General features: G+C 48.5%; 3 protein-coding genes, 1 long non-coding RNA gene and 1 other non-coding gene across 8 annotated transcripts in view; 3 read left to right on the top strand and 2 right to left on the bottom strand.

Moving 5' to 3' along the window:
• Positions 1–275: 275 nt before the first annotated feature.
• On the bottom strand, positions 276–10,511 carry LOC143168399 (schlafen family member 13-like). Its single transcript, XM_076354807.1, has 7 exons — positions 10,243–10,511; positions 9,843–10,005; positions 8,532–8,903; positions 6,369–7,477; positions 5,450–5,578; positions 3,955–4,681; positions 276–2,209 (listed from the first exon to the last, which is right to left on the bottom strand). Exons 4-7 carry the CDS (start codon positions 7,468–7,470, stop codon positions 1,417–1,419), a joined length of 2,751 nt encoding a protein of 916 aa, XP_076210922.1. The 5' UTR covers positions 7,471–7,477; positions 8,532–8,903; positions 9,843–10,005; positions 10,243–10,511; the 3' UTR covers positions 276–1,416.
• Positions 10,512–11,120: 609 nt separating this feature from the next.
• On the top strand, positions 11,121–13,121 carry LOC143168401 (uncharacterized). The gene is made up of 3 exons (XR_012996687.1): positions 11,121–11,243; positions 11,704–11,789; positions 12,720–13,121. It is a non-coding gene; the product is annotated as an uncharacterized LOC143168401 (long non-coding RNA).
• LOC143168520 (Z30 small nucleolar RNA) lies at positions 12,054–12,151 on the top strand. Its single transcript, XR_012996731.1, has one exon. It is a non-coding gene; the product is annotated as a Z30 small nucleolar RNA (small nucleolar RNA).
• Positions 13,122–13,600: 479 nt separating the features above from the next.
• Positions 13,601–17,926, bottom strand: PEX12 (peroxisomal biogenesis factor 12). Of its 3 annotated transcripts, none has more exons than XR_012996686.1 (4): positions 17,793–17,926; positions 16,884–17,428; positions 15,401–16,198; positions 13,601–14,237 (listed from the first exon to the last, which is right to left on the bottom strand). XR_012996686.1 is itself a non-coding variant. In XM_076354808.1 (3 exons), exons 1-3 carry the CDS (start codon positions 17,916–17,918, stop codon positions 15,799–15,801), a joined length of 1,071 nt encoding a protein of 356 aa, XP_076210923.1. In that variant the 5' UTR covers positions 17,919–17,926; the 3' UTR covers positions 14,244–15,798. The 3 variants fall into 3 exon arrangements, 1 of the variants encoding a protein (XP_076210923.1); XR_012996685.1 differs by lacking the exon at positions 13,601–14,237 and adding an exon at positions 14,244–14,471; XM_076354808.1 differs by lacking the exon at positions 13,601–14,237 and having other exon boundaries at positions 14,244–16,198.
• A 152-nt stretch (positions 17,927–18,078) lies between these two features.
• The window catches only part of AP2B1 (adaptor related protein complex 2 subunit beta 1), an 85,530-nt gene continuing 83,209 nt past the window's right edge, over positions 18,079–20,399 (top strand). For both annotated transcript variants that reach the window (XM_076354644.1, XM_076354643.1), the window contains exon 1: positions 18,079–18,176. The gene's annotated coding sequence lies outside the window, so the exon portion shown is untranslated. The remainder of the gene's footprint in view (positions 18,177–20,399) is intronic.

The raw sequence follows: 20,399 nt of genomic DNA, 5'->3' as shown, positions 1-20,399 counted from the left end.
TGTATTAAGCAAATGGAAAATCTAAGGCAAGTCCCACTTGCAGCTTTGCATCATACCCAGGAAGCTGGAGTAATCGGTAGCACAGGCTCAATTTTCACCACCTGCAAACTCTCCAGTGCTGCTCAAATGAACACGCAAAGTCACCATGAAAGGCTGTACGAGGAGGTGGCACTAATGGGTTAAGCGGAGGTTCGCACCAGGGCGCGGTGTCTGGCTCAACAGGGAATGTTGAAAATATCTCATGGAAGAAGCGGAATGAGAAGCAAACCCACCAGTTGGTCATCACATTAAACTTTATTATGTAAATATTTACATTCACGTGATAGGCATGGCATGAACATGACAGGCATAGCGTGATTAAGTGTTGAGGTTTGGGGGTTATGAAAGGAACCACGGGGATGGTCTTTCCTTGTACGTTGATTAAGGAAAAAAATGGAAAGTGCCTCTAGCTTCCTGAAGTTAGAAAAGCAAGAATTCTTAAGGTAATAGGTTTGACAACCTAAAGGCAAATTTATTTGGAGGGTTATGCCAGCTGTGTACAATGTCTTCTCCTTATTGTAACCACATTCAGTAAAATCGCTGGTGCTTTATAATCACACTAGGCAGCTCTCAGACTTCTTCCAAACCGAATGAACCCCACACTATGGCTTGTTTTCAACCAGCCTTCAATTTTGGATACCCAGTTTTAGGAATCTTGGCTGTCTTTCAAAAGTACTTTGCATCTAACTCTATACAGAGAGTTTTATCTAACCAACATGTCTGAAACGAAGACAAAAATGCCACTGGTATCTAAGGGCAGTTATGCAAAGTCTTCCTTCTCCCACTAAAGCTCCTCTTCGGAGCAACCGGTTTCTTCTAACCCATACTGACTGTTGCCGAAATTGAGTGGGGAAACTACTTCTGTAAAAGCCATTTATTTGTATTTCTTAGCTAAAACATGGACAGAGGCCCCATTTTTAGTTTCCTAGGTATCCGAACAGGGGCTGTCTTTTAAAAAAAAGGCTTCTAACACTGGATGCCTGTGCTGTTTGGTAACTTTTCTGAGCAGAACTGTGAGTATGGGAGTGAGCTGGTGAAAGCCAGAAAGTCTTCCAGTTTCCTGTCTTGGCATAGTGGCTTTCACTTGGCAATGCGCCTGCATGCGGTCAAAGGCTGAGCATCAGGTTTTGCAAGTCCTTGAAAGGAGCCTTCAGGGAATGATGTAATTCTACTGGCATTCAAAGTATCTCTTCTCTCTGCATTACTGAAACCTTACATTTGATTTAAAACAGACTGTAGAGGCTTTCCAAGAACTTCTGGGCTTTTAGAGAGGACTGGCCATTACAAAGGAAATCCTTCTACTTCAAATACAGAGTAAAAAAATTTCAAACCTATATAACCATTGACCTACCAGGGCCTTGTTGGGATCCTATGTGGTTACCTGTTTCCAATTACCAAGTGTAGATTTAAATTAGCTCTGGATGCTACACAGACCAATATATTTGTGAAAATTTTTTCCTGAAATGGAAAGGATTGAGGAATAATACCAAACACAATGCTTCTTTCTAAGCCAGAGAAACGACGGATGCTGTCAAGAATAGCGTGCTCCTCTAGCCCTCCCTCCATTTTTGTTAATAATATATTTGACTTCGACTTCATTTCTGATACTAGTATTCCATAGTATGCTTTTACTTCTTCATCACTGTAGCACAGAATAGCAATATCTTTCTCAGAGTAACCCTTTTTAAGATATGTACGACAACGTTCTGCCACATACTTCGCTGTTCCCTTTCTGTCTAGGTTGTGTTTTACTTCAATACAGCCTTGCACAGCATGAGCACACGTGGCTCTGCACAATAACTTTTCCAAACGCTGGCTGGGGATATTTAGGGTAGAGCACTTTACAATAATTTCCATCTTTTGTTTTATATACCTATAGATATTGTTAGCATTACGAACCACTTTGGTTAGCGACTCGACAGGATCATGCCGTGTTGCTGCTGGAAGACCAGTTGAGAAGCAGTGATTTGTCTGTAAGTAGTCCAAGAAAATCCAGAAAAAGCCGGGCTCAGGGAGATACGGTGCTGAAGTTAGAGTCAAGGCTTTGTTATACCAATCACCTTCCCCATCTTGGAAATTCTGTGCTTCATCAATTATTATGTGCTTCACATTCTCAAAGCTTGCCTTCAAAAAGGTTACTCTTGTCACAGCCTGGCAAATGTTTTTCTGCCTACAGAAGAGATACAAGTAGATTAAAAACAATCTCTGCGTTGCATCTATTTATTAGTAGGTGTTCAGGATGTTGAGAAAATAATTTGAGCATTACTAAAACCGCATCCCAACTACATACTTCAAACACTGCAATGGTGGTGGACCACATAGCACACCAAATATACCAAGCAGTACTCAGCTATGTAAAAATGCTGGTGAAATAACAGGATGTTGAAATGAATAATGGGAGGAAATTTTTAATTTAAAAGATTAATTTAAATTTTAAAAAAATAAAAAATTAAATTAATTAAAAATTAAATAAAAATAATTTATATTAAAAAACTTAATTTAAATTCCCCCATTTTTAAAAAAGGAAAAAAGGAAGACCCAGGGAACTACAGGCCAGTCAGTCTCACCTCTGTGCCTGGGAAGATCATGGAACAGATCCTCCTGGAAGCTGTGCTAAGGCACATGGAGGACAGGGAGGTGAATCGAGACAGCCAGCATGGCTTCACCAAGGGTGAATCCTGCCTGACCAACCTAGTGGCCTTCTCCACTGGAGTGACTACATCAGTGGACATGGGAAGGGCTACAGATGTCGTCTGTCTGGACCTCTGTAAGGCCTTTGACACGGTCCCCCACAACATCCATCTCTCTAAACTGGAGAGGGATGGATTTGATGGGTGGACTGTCTGGTGGGTGAGGAATTGGTTGGATGGTCGCATCCAGAGGGTAGTGGTCAACGGCTCAATGTCCAGATGGAGACTGGTGACGAGTGGTGTCCTGCAGGGGTCCGTATTGGGACCGGTATTGTTTAATATCTTCATCAGTGACATAGTGGGATCAAGGGCACCCTCAGCAAGTTTGCAGATGACACCAAGCCGAGTGGTGCGGTTGACACAGCAGAGGGACGGGATGCCATCCAGAGGGACCTGGACAAGCTCAAGAAGTGGGCCCACGTGAAGCTCGTGAGGTTTAACAAGGCCAAGTGCAAGGTCCTGCCCCTGGGTCGGGGCAACCCCCGGTATCAATACAGGCTGGGGGATGAAGGGATTGAGAGCAGCCCTGCTGAGAAGGACTTGGGGGTACTGGTGGATGAAAAGCTGGACAGGAGCCAGCAATGTGCGCTCGCAGCCCAGAAGGCCAATCGTATCCTGGGCTGCATCCAAAGCAGCGTGGCCAGCAGGTCGAGGGAGGGGATTCTGCCCCTCTACCCTGCTTTGGTGAGACCCCACCTGCAGCATTGCGTCCAGCTCTGGAGCCCTCAGCATAAGAAAGACACAGACCTCTTGGAGTGGGTCCAGAAGAGGGCCACGAAAATGATCAGGGGGCTGGAACACCTCTGCTATGGAGAAAGGCTGAGAGAGTTGGGGTTGTTCAGCCTGGAGAGGAGGCGGCTTTGGGGAGACCTTATTGCAGCCTATCAGTACTTCAAGGGGGCTTCTAAAAAAGATGGCGGCAAACTTTTTAGCAGGGCCTGTTGTGACAGGACAAGGGGGAATGGCTTTAAACTAAAGGGGGGTAGATTTAGACTAGCTATAAGGAAGAAAATTTTTACGCTGAGGGTGGTGAGGCACTGGCCCAGGTTGCCCAGAGAGGTGGTGGATGCCCCATCCCTGGAAACATTGAAGATCAGGCTGGACGGGGCTCTGAGCGACCTGATCTAGTTGAAGATGTCCCTGCCCAGGGCAGGGGGGTTGGACTAGATGACCTTTAGAGGCCCCTTCCAACCCAAACTGTTCTATGATTCTATGAAATACTTACCGTACAAAATCTCTCAGAGGCTGGTTCTCACATACATAAAGAATCTCCTCTTTTCTGCACTTCAGCATAGTTGTTATTTTCTCTATGATGTTCAGGGCCACTACAGTTTTTCCTGTTCCTGGTAGACCATAAACATACAGCTTCTTAGTTTTGTGAAGATTTTCTGACAGCAGCTGGTATTGTTTGATGGTCAAGAGGTTCAAAAACTCAGAACCAACGCGGTCACTTAAAAAGGACTTGAAAGTCAGCAGAGCTACTGTGAGAGCATGCAAGAGGGCCTTCAAGTTGTTGCTGTTGATTAGGCTGTAGTTTCGGGGATACATTTCTTGAATATTCAGATCCCATTTTTCTCCACAGTCAATTTTGGGAGGCAAAGTCAGTAGCTTTGGTATTACACACAATTTGTGAATATAGCCCCCCGTGTTGACTAATTTCTCCTTCAGCCTCCAGGCTATGCGTCTTGAGTATTCAAACAAATCCTTTGAGATAGGATGCTTACAGATTGTATAGAGGATAGGTGGCCTATCCTTGGCTATTAGGAGAACATCACAAATTATGTCTTGGTTTTCTGGCAAGCCGACCTCAACAGCCCAGCTTCTGGAAAATATCAGAACTCCCTCAGAAAGCTGCTTCGATTGATTTTTCATCAGAATATCCAACCCTGGATGCTCCTGGAGGAGATCTTTGCAGAGTTTTTCTGGAGTATATATTATGCTGTGGGATCTCACTAACAAGGCAAAGGAGAAGAAACGGTTAGTGTTAGTATAAGACATGCAAATCCAGCCCTCTGAAATGATTCTGTGGGAATTAATATTGGTGAAAGGCTACAAATACAGACCATAGCTGCCTGAAATACCTTTCTTGCTTCTTCAAAATTTTCCTTAACCATTCCATGTGTTTCCAGATTCTTTTGCACCGACCACTTCCTCAGGGAACTCAATCCTCATCTCCCACCCAGGTCTCAGTCCCTTTGCTAAAAATGCCAACACAGGACCAGCTGTTGCCAGTCTTGTTTAGGAGACCTGGCGAGTAAACAAAGAAACAGTAATGGCTCAATACAAAAGCCCCCGGACACCTGGCTGATCTTGCAATGCCACAGAAACGTTGGACTGTAACTGGCAGCAGACTCTGCACCCTGGTCCCAGCCCCACTCACTTTATGTATTTACATTGGGCTGATTCCAAGTGACCTTCTCCTCCCGTCTTTCCCATTTTTCCCTGGACTGCGAAAAGATGTTGGCATGGCTGTGCTCGGTCCCCAGAGAAGTTCAGCTAGCTGAGCTCCGGCATGTACACGTCAATAGCTGGCAGAAGATCAGTCCTTGGGGAAGGGGGTCATTAGGCATTTGAATGCAATGGTGCTGTCAGATCTGCAAACTATTTCCATCTCTTTCACCTGTTTAAAGAATGTCTTCAAACTCATCTTTTACCTTGACCATACCCTTGAGATTCATGTTGTAAACCTACCAGACAGTGAAAGCAATGTGCAGACCTACCTGGAAACAGTTGCTCACAAAGATTATCAACATTGTCAACGGCCTGGTGGGAATAAACTGGCTTGGCAAGAGGTGGCCCCTCTGTCAGACTGAGCTCTAGCCTAAAGGTCTCAGAAAACTTTGAAAGATCTGGAAAAAAAGAAATAAAAATGTGTGATACAGCATGAGCATTTGCTGTCCCTCTGAATCTGCTGTCCCCTGAATCCCAGTGCAAGAGCCACAAGCTGTCCTCGTGCTGGTTTTAAATCTTTTGCTCTTCTTTAAAATGACAAATGCAATGCATAGACAGAAATCTTGCAACTCACGTGGACAGCAACTGCTTAGCAACAGAACCGGCTCAGGTCACGGACCGTGGAGCTGCTCTTGGTTTCCTTATCTCATCAGCTGCTGTTGTGACCTCTGTTAGTGATAACCCTTTCACTGCCCAAGAATTAGCCAATGAACAACTTATCTGTCCATAGCTCTCAGCTTACTAGACCGGCAGCAGCAGTGGAGAATGCCCCTAAAAAGCAGGAGGGAAAGTATAGATTAAGCCTGAAAGCAAATGGCAATTTGCAAATGGCAACTGCCATGGACTATGGCAATTACGTCGAAGAACATGTGCGCTGGGGTCTAATCTCAAACGCAGTCAACTTGAGGCATGGAGAGCTCATGCTGCAAAAGCAGGCACTAACATTGGCATTAATAAGCTGCTAGTCACCAGGACCTGCTGCAGCCTGAAGCAAGCATTAAGGAATGTAAGCAGCAGAAAGACAGGTATTTAGCAAGGACCTGAAGCAGTCAGACTGGTTTGGTCAGGCCCCCAAAGACACTGAAAAGCAGGTAAGACTGTCTAAGGCAAACAACACTGCCAGGCCAGGAGCAAGAAAATAAAAGGAAGTATGGAAAATGGAAAGGGGTTGTCCCGGCTCTTTTGGACCTGGATCAGCAGCGGTCATCCACGCAGCCCACTCCTCTGCTCTCAGTCTCTTGATGGTGCTGCCTTCCACTAGCCATGAGTCCGGGTCTTCGGAAAAAGCGACGCAAGTAAATGGCTGAATCTTCACAGCGCAGACGTAGCCACAGTGATCTCCAGCCTCGCGGTATACTTTGAAGATTTTTTGTTCATACCTTATGTTGTGTGTATTTCCACTCCCGCAGAAATGGAAGAGGGTTAATTTGTTTTGAATGGAACTGATTAGGCAGTGTAATTTTTCAAGGTCCTCATCATCACTGCTGAATCCCTGCACTCTGCTGTCATCATCCACACCGATCCATAAATACCCGCCGCCTGTGTTTGCAAATCCAGCGATATACTGAGGTAATATCTCTTTGACACGAGTCAAAATTTTTTCAGTTCCATAGTGCTTAAATTCCACAAGTCCTGACTCTGTGAAAGTCAGCGTCTCTCCATGTCGCAGTTGGTCCCTATTAAACAACTCATCAACAGTGTTATTTATAATATTCATGTCTCCTTCAATAGCCCATGTCTTCCTGATTTTAGCAGGTGGTCCTAGGCTAAGCTCCCCCCTGGCGTCATTTTGCTTTTCTTTAAGGAACAAAAAAGCTCCGGTAGGCTTCACGTGGGAAAGAGAATCACCAGATTTTGCATACAACCCAGTACTCAGGCTACAGATACGTGGCTTTGCACTTGTAGAGGTTAAGGATGTGTTTTCACTGCTCCAGGTTTTAATAAAAATCAAAAGGTAATTACCTCGCTGTTCAACGTCCAGGTATTTTCTCCAGTCTGGAAACAAAAGAAGAGACCGAAAAGTCTCTTCTAAATCTGGTCCGATCTTATCTCTTTCTAAGTTGTAGTTTTCATTTTCAATCTCTGCTTTTACTACACCTCCTCCAGAGTTCAGCAAGGCACACACTGCACAGGCAAGGGTGTATTTTTGATCTTGTTTTGAATTTTTTGGCATCTTTTTTCTTGCCTTTTCACCAAAACATATTTTTCCAACACACAAAACTACTTCAGGATACTCCGTTTCTAAATTAACCCAGACCTTCTGCTGTTGTTGACCGTTTTCAAGAGCCATTCTGGGCCTGAAATAATTGTAAAAAAATTGCTTACCATTTATGCTGAAACATCAATCTTCCAAAGACTTCCAAAAACATTAGCTAAACAGTGGCCATCCTTTGAACAATAAATACACCGAGTCACAGAGTTGAGAGCAACAGGAATTTTCCTCCACTTCCAAAATAGAGTGCTTGCTTAAAAACCAAATTTGTCCCCAGTGCCCAGGTGTTTAGTTTTCTGTCCTTGAGCATGAGGGGATGTAGGGACCTTGCTGCCATCTGTCCCTCTGAACACAGAAGCAGCCTCAAATAGTTTACAGCCAGGCTCGTTACTCACTTCAACACCATCCCCTTACATATTCCTGGACTGCATGCCCCCTCCTCCTCCCCTGTAATGACTGAGAAAAGGCTGTGCTTTGATCTTAAGAATCCAGTAATCTTACCAATTAATAATCAATAAATAATAACAACTGACCCTTCTACTTTCAGCTCTATTTGGCCACCCTTGCTGGTAAGGCGGCTGAATCTTGGCTGATTGCCACTTGGCACTCGGAATGCAGGCAAATTTGTTGAAATGGTGGCACACTGCATCTGCATCGGATTTAAGCCAATTCCTTAAAATGAAATCCAGCCCCCTTGCTACGAAACACATCTGTGGTACAAAAGCACCTGGAAATAAATGAAAACGTGCCTAGAAGAGATCTCGCCTGTGACAGGAGCGCAGCTGGTTTCCAGTAGCACAGATTTGCCTTCCGCATGGCCAAATACTAAGCCAGAGAGCTGCGGGGCACAAAAACTCCAACACGCACCTCCACCATATCTGGTACAGGAGACAAGTTTCCTGCCTTGCCTGCCTTTCCTGTGAGTTAGCTCTGCTGAGGAACGTCGCTCTGCTCCTCGTAGCTTGGACTTACGGTACAACTAAAGCAGCAAGGACATTAGTGTGGGCTAATTTTTGCTACCAGGTAGAGGGATTTTCCCATCCAGTTCCACAAGCCCCCCTCTAGCTTGCTGCAACAGGAGAGCCTGGCTGACTGCTGAGATCTCAGACTCCCCCCGTGTGACGGAGAAAATTACTTACCCCACCTCGTCTTCTTTGCTCTGGGCTAAAACGTCAATATTTGAAATATCAATTTTAAATCCTTAAATATTTAAGTCCCAGAATGATGCGCAGCAGAAATGGGTACAAAGCATCCGGAGCGTGTTACTTGTTTTCTCCTCTGCCCCTCCCTCTATTAAAATCTCTTAGAAACAAAACGTAGCTTGTTGCTGGTTTCACTTCTCTGGCGGTTTTGTTTTCTTCTCCTCTGTGTTTCCTGTGATGAAGCACCAGTGTCTGCAGATTTCTGGATCTTTCTAGCTCTATCTGAAGTTTAAAACTAGTTTTTGCTGGGAGCCCAGACCTCCGGAGCTGTTACTTCCCTCCCCCTGGCACTTTTCCAGCAGCCAAAGTCTACCAGAGAAAAGAGACAATTAAAAAAATAGTTTAGAAGAAATCCCCAACTTACAGCATTTACGTACGTCATCACTTGTTGAGTCTGAAAAGTTGGTGTTCCATTAAACTTTTAGTCAGAGAGATAGTTCTGGAAGCTGGGAAGCAGGATACCAAGCTAGAAAGTCCTGTGCAGAAGATAGATACAGTCTGCATGTCTTCATTTGCAACATTTGCAATATGAGATTCAATTTTCTTACCTTTTTGTACCGACAAAGCACACAAAAGGTAATAATTTTATACTGAAATCATGCCCATATACAACTTTCGCCTGAAATAATTAAAGTTATGGGTTAAAACTCTCATAACTTTTCCCCATGGAAGTGATCCACGCAGGGGGCCACTTTGGAGCATCCTCAGTGTCGCCTCCCTCCTTGGGTCCGGCAAAAGCACCGAGACTGGGGCAATAGTGAGAAGACTGAGAACAGGGAAGGTTGTGGGCTTGACTGCAAAGCCTTGAGAAGCCTCGTGCAGCAGTGGTTGAGCGTGCCCTGGGTATCAGCTCAACGAAGTCGTGTATTTTTTTGAGGGGAGATGAGAGAAAATGAAATAGTGGGGAAAAAGAGCAAGCTAGCACTAGATTGTGGAAACTTGCTTGCAGAACAGGAAGGAAATCGAAACATTCTGTTTGTGGGCAGGATGACAGCTTCATGCACAAAGTAAAAATGCTTTTTAGCTTTTGATTCTATACTGTGTATAAGAGTCTCCCGCTCAACCCCCTTGGCAGGAGCCGGTGTAATACCCCCCTTCCTTGCTTTGCCCCTTGTCCTCTCCTTTCTCTTCATCCCCCTCCAGACTCCATTCTGGTGTCCCGGGCTTCTCTTTACTCATTACAAAGCACAGTTTTTCCCAGTTGAATTTTTCATGGTGCCCACCGCCGGTTACTGAAGACTTCCTTACCTTCCTCGCAGATTTCTCCTCCGTGGGCTGCGCAGAGTCAGAATGAAACCCACAAGGTGAACGGGTGGGTTAAAAAAGCTTTTATTCCTTGAACTCCAAGTCTCCTTACGTAGTTACTACGTCACGGGGCTGTCTTTGTCCCTCAGACTGGATCCTCTTGATCCTGCACAAAAGAGCGCCCGGCAGGGTCAGAAACCCCCTCCCCAGGAAAACCACATGAAATACATCTCCCGAACAGGCGTGCGTGTTACGCAGCAATTTCTTGCAAACTGCTGCCCACCAGGAGGAACCGAGTTTCTGCTTTAAAACAACAGGATGAATTTACCCATCTGGCCCTAAACAAGCAAGCGTTTTATTTCAACTCCTATATTAAATCATGATACTTTTCCTTCCAAAGCACCTTCTGTTCAACTGCTGGAACATCTTTATTTCTCCCACATATTTTTTTTTAATTTCTTCCCTCTTTTTTTTTTTCCTCTTCGTTGTTTTCACGGCGATACCGCGCTCGTCACGCTGCCCCTTGTCGTGGAGCCGTTGCTACACAACGTGCAGCCGGGAGCGCCCGGCCCTCAGGACTGGACGGCGTTTGAGGCAGCGACTTGTCACCGCCTTCTGCCTCGGCTCGGCAAAGTCGCGTCGCTGAGGAAACCGAAGAAAGACAGCGAAACGGCTCCGGCGGCGGCTTCCGCCAGGGAAAAACCGCCGGCCGGGCCGGGCCGGGCCTCCCCGGCTCCTCAGGGCGGGAAACGCTCGCGCCGCGCCGAGCTCCGCTAACGCGCCTTCCTATTAGCGCCCGCCCGGCCTCGCCGGCAGTGCCGCGCGCTGCCATTGGCTGTTGGCCACCGGGGGGGTGGGGCAAAGGCGGGCTAGCTCCGCCTCGGCGTGGCTGGGCCTGCGGGAGCGCGGTGGGCTGAGGGCGGCCTGGGGGCGGCGGCGGCGGGGGGGGTGGAGGGCCCTGAAGGGCCTGGGGAATGTGGGCCCTGAGGTGCCTGGGGGGTGAGGAGGGGCTGGGGGGACCGGGGCAGGGCAGCCGAGGGCTCGGTATGCGGGGGGCCGGGGCCAGAGAGGCAGAGAGGGTGCTGGGGGGGGGGGCTGGCTGAGGGGGGTGAACCCGACCGAGGTAGGGCATCTGGGGCTGAAGGGGTGGTGGGGGTGACGAGCAGGACAGGGGCAGGATATCTGGGGGATAGGGGGATGCAGGGGGCTGAGCAGGGCAGGGCATTGGGGGCTGAGGGGGATTGGGTGGACAGGGGCGGAGGATCTGGGGACTGAAGGGCTGCAAGGGGGGGAATGCAAGGAGGGAGATGAGAAATAGGGTGCAAATGGGTGGCATGAGGGAAGGGCTAGATCAAAGTAGGCCTCTGGACCCTTGGAGAGCCGCTGACTTCAGCAACATTTAAGGTATGACTTTTTTTTCCTCTTGGTTTTGCCTGGTACTGGCTCTCCTTGAGCTTCTCGGAATCCCAACTTGTGACCTACCTTCCCTAGCTCCAGCTTGGTTCTATCAGAGATGTCCCCCTCCTCCCTTCCTTTGCTCCCCTGCTAAATGTGCTTCATCCCCTTGTTATCTGTAACACTAGGAGATAAGGAGAAAAAACCAAACACTTAATTCATGGATGAGCATAAAACTTAAATCAGCTCCTTTTATCTGTTGCATGCTTGCAGATCAGCCAAAGCTTTAATTAATGCCTATTTGGAGTCTCTTCCGCCTTGTGGGGTGGCAGCAAAAGGGACCAATGTGTATGGGTGTGTCAGGAGGAAAAAGAGGGGTTTTGCTGGCTTAGCTAATGGTGTTTGGGAAGGGGAAATGGAAAGCCTTTGCCTGCGTTACTCAACCAACATGGCTTTGTCCTGCACACAGCTGAACGAACAAGCTCTGCATGGAGAGACTACCTCCGTACTGATGGTGCAAAGTACCGCCGCCTCCGTGCTGCTGTTGCGACAGAGGTGGGTACAGGAAGGTAGAAATAGCAACTTGGGGCTCAGTTTTTCAGGCTTGTGTAACAGCCACTCCGGTCTCATCTCCCAAGGGTCAGTGTTAACTTATTGCAAACTGTCCTGTAGAAAGCCATGTGATCCTGAAAATAATTAATCTGTGTTTGTTGGGGGTGGGGAGGTGTGTGTGTGTTTGCTTTTTCCTCTAGGAAAAAAAACTTTTCTAGTTCCTGACTTGGGAGCAAGCTCCTTAATGAACGGAAATAAATTTGCCCAAAGCAATGATGAGCGAAGTATAGTCTGAACTGGTATTGCTGAGACTTTGTGTCTTTGCTCTGACCAGGGCATGATCACGTAATCTTCTCTCTGAGCTTATTTAGGCTAAGCTCATCTAGAGTAAACAGCTTTGCTGCTTCTTGAAACTTTTTGATGCACCCTAAAAATATTGAAAAAATATTAAGAATTTTTAGCAATTTCTTTTACCGGCAGAAAATCAAAACCTTGATTTGAAAAGGGAGTAGTGCAAATACTTGTCTGGATTCGTGTGTCTTGCTGCTGCTGGGTTTAGTACCGAGCTTGCAGTGAGAGGGGTTTCTTGTTTTTTCTCCTCTGTGCGACATGGCTTACGGAACTCCAGATACTCTGCCACTGTATCTTCTCCGTTTGTAAATGCAATGCAGGCTCCATAAAATGGAGTTTGAGCTGTCTGTCCTGTAGACACCTCCTTAGCAGTTGGTTCAGCTGTCTTATCTAGTGATTGCCAGTGCTGAGGCAGGAGTATTTTTGGAAGCGAGTTGTGGTGTCAGGCCTGGCTCTGGCGCTCTGCTCTGGATGAAGTGCAGCCCTTTTGGGGGTGGGGGGTGGGGGGAAGGCTGGGCTAATCAAGCAAGTACAGGAAAAGATACGGAGCTATTCTCTAATCTAGTTCTTATTCTCTTCCAGGTCTTGGTGGCAGCTTTACATTCATTTCTCTCTTCCTGTGGAGAAGGAAGCTTCTATGGGGAATATGTACCTAGGAGTATAGTTATGGTGGTTTTCTCTTAACAGAAGCCATGTGATTTCTGTTAAAGAAGTAGGGAAAGCAACTCAGTTGCTAATGCACTAATTTTTTGAGAGTGTCTAGATGAGTTGAGGTTTACTAAGCATTTTTAAAAGACTTGCAAAGTCAAGTTCTGACAGTAATGTACTGGGCAACTCCAGTGCTGCTGTTAATGTTGATGTAATTGTATTAAGCAACAGAACAAAGCATCCTGAATGCATAAATGATACCTGACCGTATAGAAGTCACAAATCAGTATGTAAGTCCAAAGGTTGAGTTAATAAAGTTGGTGTTCCTTGAAAAAATCTTTTCTTGTCTGTCTTTAGACCGTCATGGCTTTAGTAACACTATTACAGTTAAAAAGTAGATAAACAGGAATGTTTGTATAACGCGGATCAGTTTCGTAGGTTTGTTTTAGAGCAATAAACCTGATAAATGGGTATGTATTTGGCTACTAAGGACAGGAGGGTTAGAAGAAGCAGTCAAATCCAAGTTGGTATTCTGCAGCCATCTGCAGGAACACAATAAAATCTGCCAGGTAACTGCTGAGCCTGTCACCATTGTGGGCTTAACGCCTGTTAGTCAGCTAGGCATTAAAGAGCAATTTAATATTCCAAGAGTAATTACAGCTGTTCGGAACTGTGAGGCTTAGATGTGGGTGGTTCTGTGCGGGTCTCAGAGCTGCCGTGGAGTTGGCCAAATCCAAGTTTGGCAGGGACAGGGCGTTGCGCAGCGTGGTGTGGGGAGAGGTGGAGTGGAAGGCAGCCAGGGCCTGGCAGGCGGGCATCTGGTGGCCGTTCTGGAGAGAGGAAGAGGGATTAACTCTGGGAGAAGGAGGTGTAGAGGCCCTGGAGCGGCGTGCGTGCAGGCAACTCGGTTGTGCTGTCCAGCAGTTGGTGAATCCTTCTGGGCTAGAGGGGAGGATGGTGCAGAACTTGCCCAAGAGCTCTGCAGTGCTGGCGGGTGAGTCGGCATCGGTCAGTCTTCTGTCCCAGGTCTGCCCAGCTCCTCACTGAGCAGCAGACAGATAATTTGGAAAGTATAGGAAGGATAAAAGGAAAATAAACCTATCCTGAAACTGACTCGTCAGGCAAATCCTTCAGCCCTTATTTAAATGAGCGGTTGCACTAGAGTCAATGAGACAATCAGGCCGCCGTCTGTCTAATCAGACAGGTTATTGTAAGACCGTCCAGCAGCAGCGGAGCATCTTGGATGCTGGTTTTTCACAGGGATGATCTCTGTGTATGAAGCAAAACTGATGTAGCAAGCGATGTGAATTAGTATCCAGCCCAAAGCCGGCTATGTTAAGAGTGATTTGAAATCTCGGAAAATCTCACACCTTGATGCGATTTCTTTTCCAGTAAGATGTGTGTGCTCTTACTGGCTTTCTAAAGGAAGTGTCTTTATGGATCCCGTAACTACTGGAGAAAGGAGAAATGAGACAGTTTATTATCATTTCATACTGGCACAGGCAGAAGTTGTATAGAGATAGTAAGACAAGCGTCGGGGACAAATCTCATTTGTTACAACAGGTGTTTTCCAGAGCATCTTCGGGAGGATGCAAATTACTGTATTTTCTCACGTTATTCAATAACCTTGCTCTCTTGCTTGCAGGTGAGGGAGGATGTTAGCGATTTTTATCTTCTGAAGCAGAGCTAAAGTGGGGGGAAAATGAGATGACTGGTTCAGTGGATTAAATGTTAGAACGTATCTCTTAATCTGGAAGGACCTTGTACTTCGTGCAGCAAACTTTACTCTTCATATTCTATAAGCAAAGTCACCGTGATGAGTAGTGGAACTACTCGGTAGTAGCGAACTGCTGCTCCCTAGAGCCGAGTCAGGAAAAAACCTTCCCCGTGAAAAATCAGGTGTCAAGCAAGAACCAGCCATAACGTCACACACGTTTTCTTTTCTCCTCTGTTCAATTAAAGGATGCTTTCTTATGCTATGAATGTGCTACATGGTTGGGACTGGAATAATTGCAATGTAATACTTAAACATAGACGTTAAAGATTCCCAGCCTACAAAATACTAATCTTACATCCATTATCATCATCTGCAAAGATGAAAGCAGTTTTAGTCTAGTCTCCCATATGTAAATAGAGCCCCTAGAGGAGTAAGCTCTGTTTTTCCAATCCTCAGAAAAGAACTAAGTTAGGTTCTCAATCAAGAAACAATTTTGCTTTATGAAAGCAGATAATAACAGATTCAAAGACTTAACAAAACCCAACTCTCATCAATTGGCACAGTTGCTGCTTTAATCTGGTTTGTCATTTTTCTCCCTTGTGCAGAAAATGTAACCTCCCTCTTGTATCCTTGTTTGTACACATCACCCCTTGTTCCTTTAAAGAGAGGAAAGTCTTAATTTAGAACTGTTGATGGGAATTAGGGGTGCGATGTTCGCAATTCAGAGGTGAGTAGCCTGAAAACGCAGGGAGACTCTTAAGAATAGCACGATCAGAGGAGAGGTTTAAGCCTGTCTCTACCTCTTTGACAAGCACTGGTGCCAGAGCTCGCCCCGGGCAGCACGAGCGCCTGGGAAGCTGCTAAGGGAGGAATAACTCACCTAGAGAATTTTCCCTACCTCTTTAATTTGCTGGCTCATGCCCTCGAGCAGGGCTTTTACCAGGGACGCTCTTTGATCCTCACATCTGCATTCTTCTTATCCAAATCAATGTTTCTTCCCTTTTGGTTGGTCTTTGAAGGCATCTCTGTGCTGGCTGACAGATTGTGGCTGTCCGATCCCTCTGAAACTGTCAGAGGATGTTTGAGCAGCTAATAAACAACGGGGAGAGCCCTACCAGAATTCACAAAGGCAGCAAAGCTCTGCTGTACCACCAAGTTCAAAGGAGCTTTAGAGCTCAACGATGAGCTGTAGTGGTCAAAAGTGTTCTATGGGACATAAGAAGGGGCGAATTTAAGCTCGCTGCTACCCAGCTGCTAGCCTCAGAGACGTATCTCTGAAAGCCCAGGGCAGGCCTTTCAGCTCTCAGGAGAGTACAGTTTGACAAGGTGCTGCAGCTCTGTGGCGTAGCCTGTGATCGGGCAGCGCTGGTGAGTCTTCACGTAACTGTACACACAGCGGTAGCAAAACACAAAGCCAGATGTGGACAGGGCGGTAGCATTGACGCGAATTTTGCGGCACAGAGGGCACACGGTCTTCAGTTTGGGTAAGAGAGCTGAGCTGGCCCCGTGGTCGAGGTGTACAGGGGGTGGAGGAGTAGGGAGCGCTGTCAGAGATTTGATCGTCTCTTGGTTTTCTGAGGAGTACCACCAGTCCAGGAACTGGAGGAAGAACACACTGACGGACAGCCCGGTGGACAGGGAGAAGGCGATGCCACCCAACGCTTTCCTCGCTGCTGACTGCACTTGTGTTTTAATGCTGTAAAAGAGAGAAGATACGGAGAAATCGTTACTACTGCATGTTTGTCCACCTGCAAACCAACGCAAAAAGGACCTGGGGAGTCAGTCACTGCTTCATACAGCTTCTTAATGCTAAGGAAGTTGGTCAACGTATCCCATGTTTGTAATGAGGCATCTGCTAGGATGTTTCTCTCAGGTTCTTTGTATTTTAAGAAAGCTTCAAGTCCTGTTTTGTTCAGAAGTCTAAATTGGAAGAGTTTGGATTGAGGGGACCTGGACCATAGAGCATTTCACTCATGGATCATCATTTTACAGGACATTAAGCATGGTCATGACTAGCTGCTGCTCAGAAAAATCAAAGAGCTAAGTTTCAGTCCTTTTAGCAATATTGTTGCAGTCTACTTGCCTTGTCAGAAAAGTGCAGGTGAAGACTGAACAGGATAAAGGCTGGAGTGCCAACCCCGCCCCTCCCCCCCCACCAACACTGCAATTTTATTACCACAAAATCATGTGAAGCTAATCCCTGCTACTTGTTTCCTTATTCACACTAACGATATACCCTTTTGGAGCACGTTTTGCCAGAGGTAAACTTCATCTTGAAGAATTTCTGGAGAACAAGACAGTTTTACTTGCAGCATCATCTCCAAATTAACGCATCTACAGAACCCTCTAGAAAGCAGCGGCTAAGCCATGTTCTGACATACCTGTGTGTTTGACTTGAGGTGGCTCCAGCCAATTTCTTCTCCAGGGCCTTGATGTCCTCTGCAGTCAGTCTGACGAGGCGAACGCCAGCCAGCCTCAGCATGGGTGAATGATGCTGAGCTTTCCCGAGGATATAGCACAGTTGCTGGACAAGAAACCAGCCCTCCCAGGTCATGTTTACAAAGGGGTAGGCAGCTAGAAAGGCTCTGTAAAAGCGCTTCCAGGACGACGATGGAGGGTGGATGGAGTACTCATCCTCTTCCCTCAGGCTAGACACCAGTTTCTCTAGCTTTCCTTTCAGGTAAGGAACAAGAACCAGCAAGAGGAGAGACTTCCAGTGCTGCCTCTTTGGCAGGCCAGCAGTGGCCAGAGGCTGCTGTCTGCAATCTCCTATCGGTATCCTCTTTAAGCTATAGAAGTTTTCAGAAAAGGAGGCGCTGCACCTGGCCAGATAGTGCTGCTGGAGCAGCAAATCCAGAAGGACATAGATCTCATCAAACCAGTGCCAGAGGAAGCCGTATCGGCCGGGATTAGACTCAGCAAGCACCTATTAAAAGGGACACAGAACAGAAGGAACTGGAAGCGGAGTAATGTGCTAAATTACAGTCGCTATAAATTATGCCTCCAGTGCATAAAGCGAGCTGGGCGGGTCAAAACTGTCACGCTATCTCGGGAGCTTGGCCAGAGGTCAACCCTGGCGATGAACGGCTCGGCACAGAGCTGTGCAGCCTCTCCAGGGCCCCTCCCTGCAGCAGTTTCCCCACAGACGGTTCACTCAAGACGCCGCTCACCTCAGCGTCCCGCTCCCCGCAGCGCGGTGCCCCCAGGCCTGCGGGGACGGGGACGCCGCCGCCGGCCCCTCCTCTCCTCCCCTCCCCTCGCCCCAGGCCTGCGGCCTGCCTCGCCCTTACCTTGACCAGGTGCTGCAGGGCGGGTTTCACGGCGGCCATCAGGCTGTCCTGCGCCACCGCCTCGAAGATGGAGGGCCGGTCGTCGCCGGCCGAGGCGGCCGTGAGGTGGGCGCCGAGCTCCGCCATGGCGCCGGCTGCGCCCCGCCCCGCCGCCAGGGGGAGCCCCCGCCCCGCAGGGCACCCACCTGGCGCAGCGGAGCACCGCCCCCCGGAAGCGCGGCGCGGACGGCGCTCTGTCTCCGCCCGCGCCCCTCTATGGTGGCAGGGGCGCGGCCGCTCTAGGCGGGGGAGGGTTTATTCTCGCTCCTCGCGAGTCCTCCCGGCCCCTCCGCTCCGCTTCCGGTTCCGCCGCCGCCCCCACAGCGGTGTGTCCGTCCCGCCGCCGTGAGTGGGGCCGGGGGAGCCGCTGCGGGGCACGGGGGGGGCCACTGGTGGGGTACCGGGAGGGGGGACGGGGTTAGGGTGGGGAGGGGCGCTGGGAGGGGACGCTGGAGGGGGGGTGAGGGGCACCGGTGAGGCGGTGGGGGGGGGGACGGGGATAGGGTGGGGAGGGGCGCTGGGAGGGGACGCTGGAGGGGGGGTGAGGGGCACCGGTGAGGCGGTGGGAGGGGGGACGGGGATAGGGTGGGGAGGGGCGCTGGTGGGGCGCTGGGAGGGGGTGAGGAGCGCTGGCGGGGTACTGGGGCAGGGTGGAGAGGGTCACTGGTGAGGTGCTGGGAGCGGGTGGAGAGTCACTGGGAGGACTGGGGAGGTGGGTGCGGGGGCACTGGGAGGGGCACTGGGGGGGGGGGGGCGAGGGGTGGGCGCTGGGAGTGGGGACTGGGCCGTGGGGTCACTGGGCGGGGGTGAGTGCTGGGCCCTGGGGGGAGGCACTGGTCGGGGGTGCGGTGGGAGGGCGGGTGCTGGAGGTGGGGGCGCTGGGGGGTGGGCTGGGGCTTGGTGGGACCGGGGAAGGGAGGTGGGATGGGAAGGAGCAGAGCAAGTTACTGGGACGCTGGCGGGACTGGGCAGGGATGAGGGCTGGGGCGCTGAGGGGGACTGGGCGGGCACTGGGGGAGAGCCGCTGGAGCTGGGAACGCAGGGGAGGGGAGCTGGGATTGGTGGGGGATGCTCCTGCACCTGGGGGATACTGGGCGAGGTCTGGGGGATGCTGCTGAGGGGGGAAGGCTGGTGGGCAGGGGGTTTGAGGGGGCTGGGGATGCCTGGGAGGAGAGTGGGTGGGTGCTGCGGGTGGTGGAGGGGCTGAGAGTCCTGCTGTGGGCTGAGGCTGGAGGCATGTGGCGTGTCGGGGGCTGGCGGCAAAGCTGGGACGGAGGGTCTGAGGAGTGAGGAGGTGATAGGAACCACAGGGCATTTGAAAACGGGGTGGGGAGCACCAAAGAGGTGTTTGATCCCCAAGATGGAAGCAAATTATCTACCCCTAGCACATGCTGTTTCTAAACTCACATGCTGCGGGTTTCTAAAGCTGAGGCGCTGCTTTCCCTTTGCCATCCGTGTTCGGCCGCTCTGTTTAGTTTCCTGATGCTCCGGTGGCCCTGAGCCACGCTTGGGCTATCATGCACCTACTCGAGAGGCTTTGCAGGCAAAATGGGTGCAGATAAGAGGTGGTGGCACCAGCTGGAGTGTAAGCCAGGTTAAAGCAGGGATCACTTTAGAGATTTAGGGGTTCGGCACTGGATTGTTTCAATGCTAGGGAGCTTGGATCAATACTGAGGCCCTAAACCTGCCACCTTCCCGTTCACACCTATGTGAAATCAGTGGTGGGGAGCTGGTCAGGCTGTCATTTGGAGTCATGCGTGGGGCAAAGCGGGTGTTGGTCAGATGCAGGATCTAGTTTTCTGTGCGGTTTTGGGCTGAAGAGGCTTATCTTTCTGGTTATGATGGTTCCTTAGTCTTTTCATTTAATCATATTTTTGGTTCAGTCTACATTTAAATGTCAAGCCAATGCTTATAGCATTAAGCATTGCCAGAGCTTCTGGAGAAATTCTTCTATTTCATCTCTTCTTGTTTGCTGGGGTTGGAACAGGAGCCTTTTGCTGTCAGCTTGAACACCTCTTACCTGTTTCCACCTTAGCAAGTGCTAGACACAGAACAATAGTAAGGAGGGGGCAATCTGATGTAGATTTTCTCCTAAAAACCAAGGATGTTCATGATGTGGTAATTTATCTTGGCTCTCTCCAATTTAGATTTGTGTACAAGAAGCTGGCATTTTCTTGAGTTATTTAAAACATTGCTATTTGTTTATCTGGGCTATTTTGTTTTTGGCCTTCATCTGGGACTTGCTGTAAACCATGCTGAGTTTGCTTAGTGGATGAGATAATACTCAGTACTGCTAGCAAGCTGTCTCTGAACAATGTGCAAAGCAAGCTCTGACATACATGAAGCAAAAATCTCTGTGCTCATGAGAAAAAGAGCTTTCTCCTGTGTTGCACTTGGAATATGATAGTTTGCTTTTTGACCTAAGTCAGATCTTGTTTACATCTATCAAAACAGGTTGTAAATACATGTGCTGTGCTTAGCCTTATCTGAGTCTGAGTGTTTCTAGGATTCTTCATGTTTCCAAGTCTGATCTGAAGTTAGAAAAACAGTGAAATGTCCTGCTTTCGG

This window comes from Aptenodytes patagonicus, chromosome 17 (genome assembly GCF_965638725.1).
Source record: "Aptenodytes patagonicus chromosome 17, bAptPat1.pri.cur, whole genome shotgun sequence".
In the NCBI taxonomy this organism is placed as follows: domain Eukaryota; kingdom Metazoa; phylum Chordata; class Aves; order Sphenisciformes; family Spheniscidae; genus Aptenodytes; species Aptenodytes patagonicus.
This window is presented reverse-complemented; position numbering and strand designations above follow the sequence as displayed.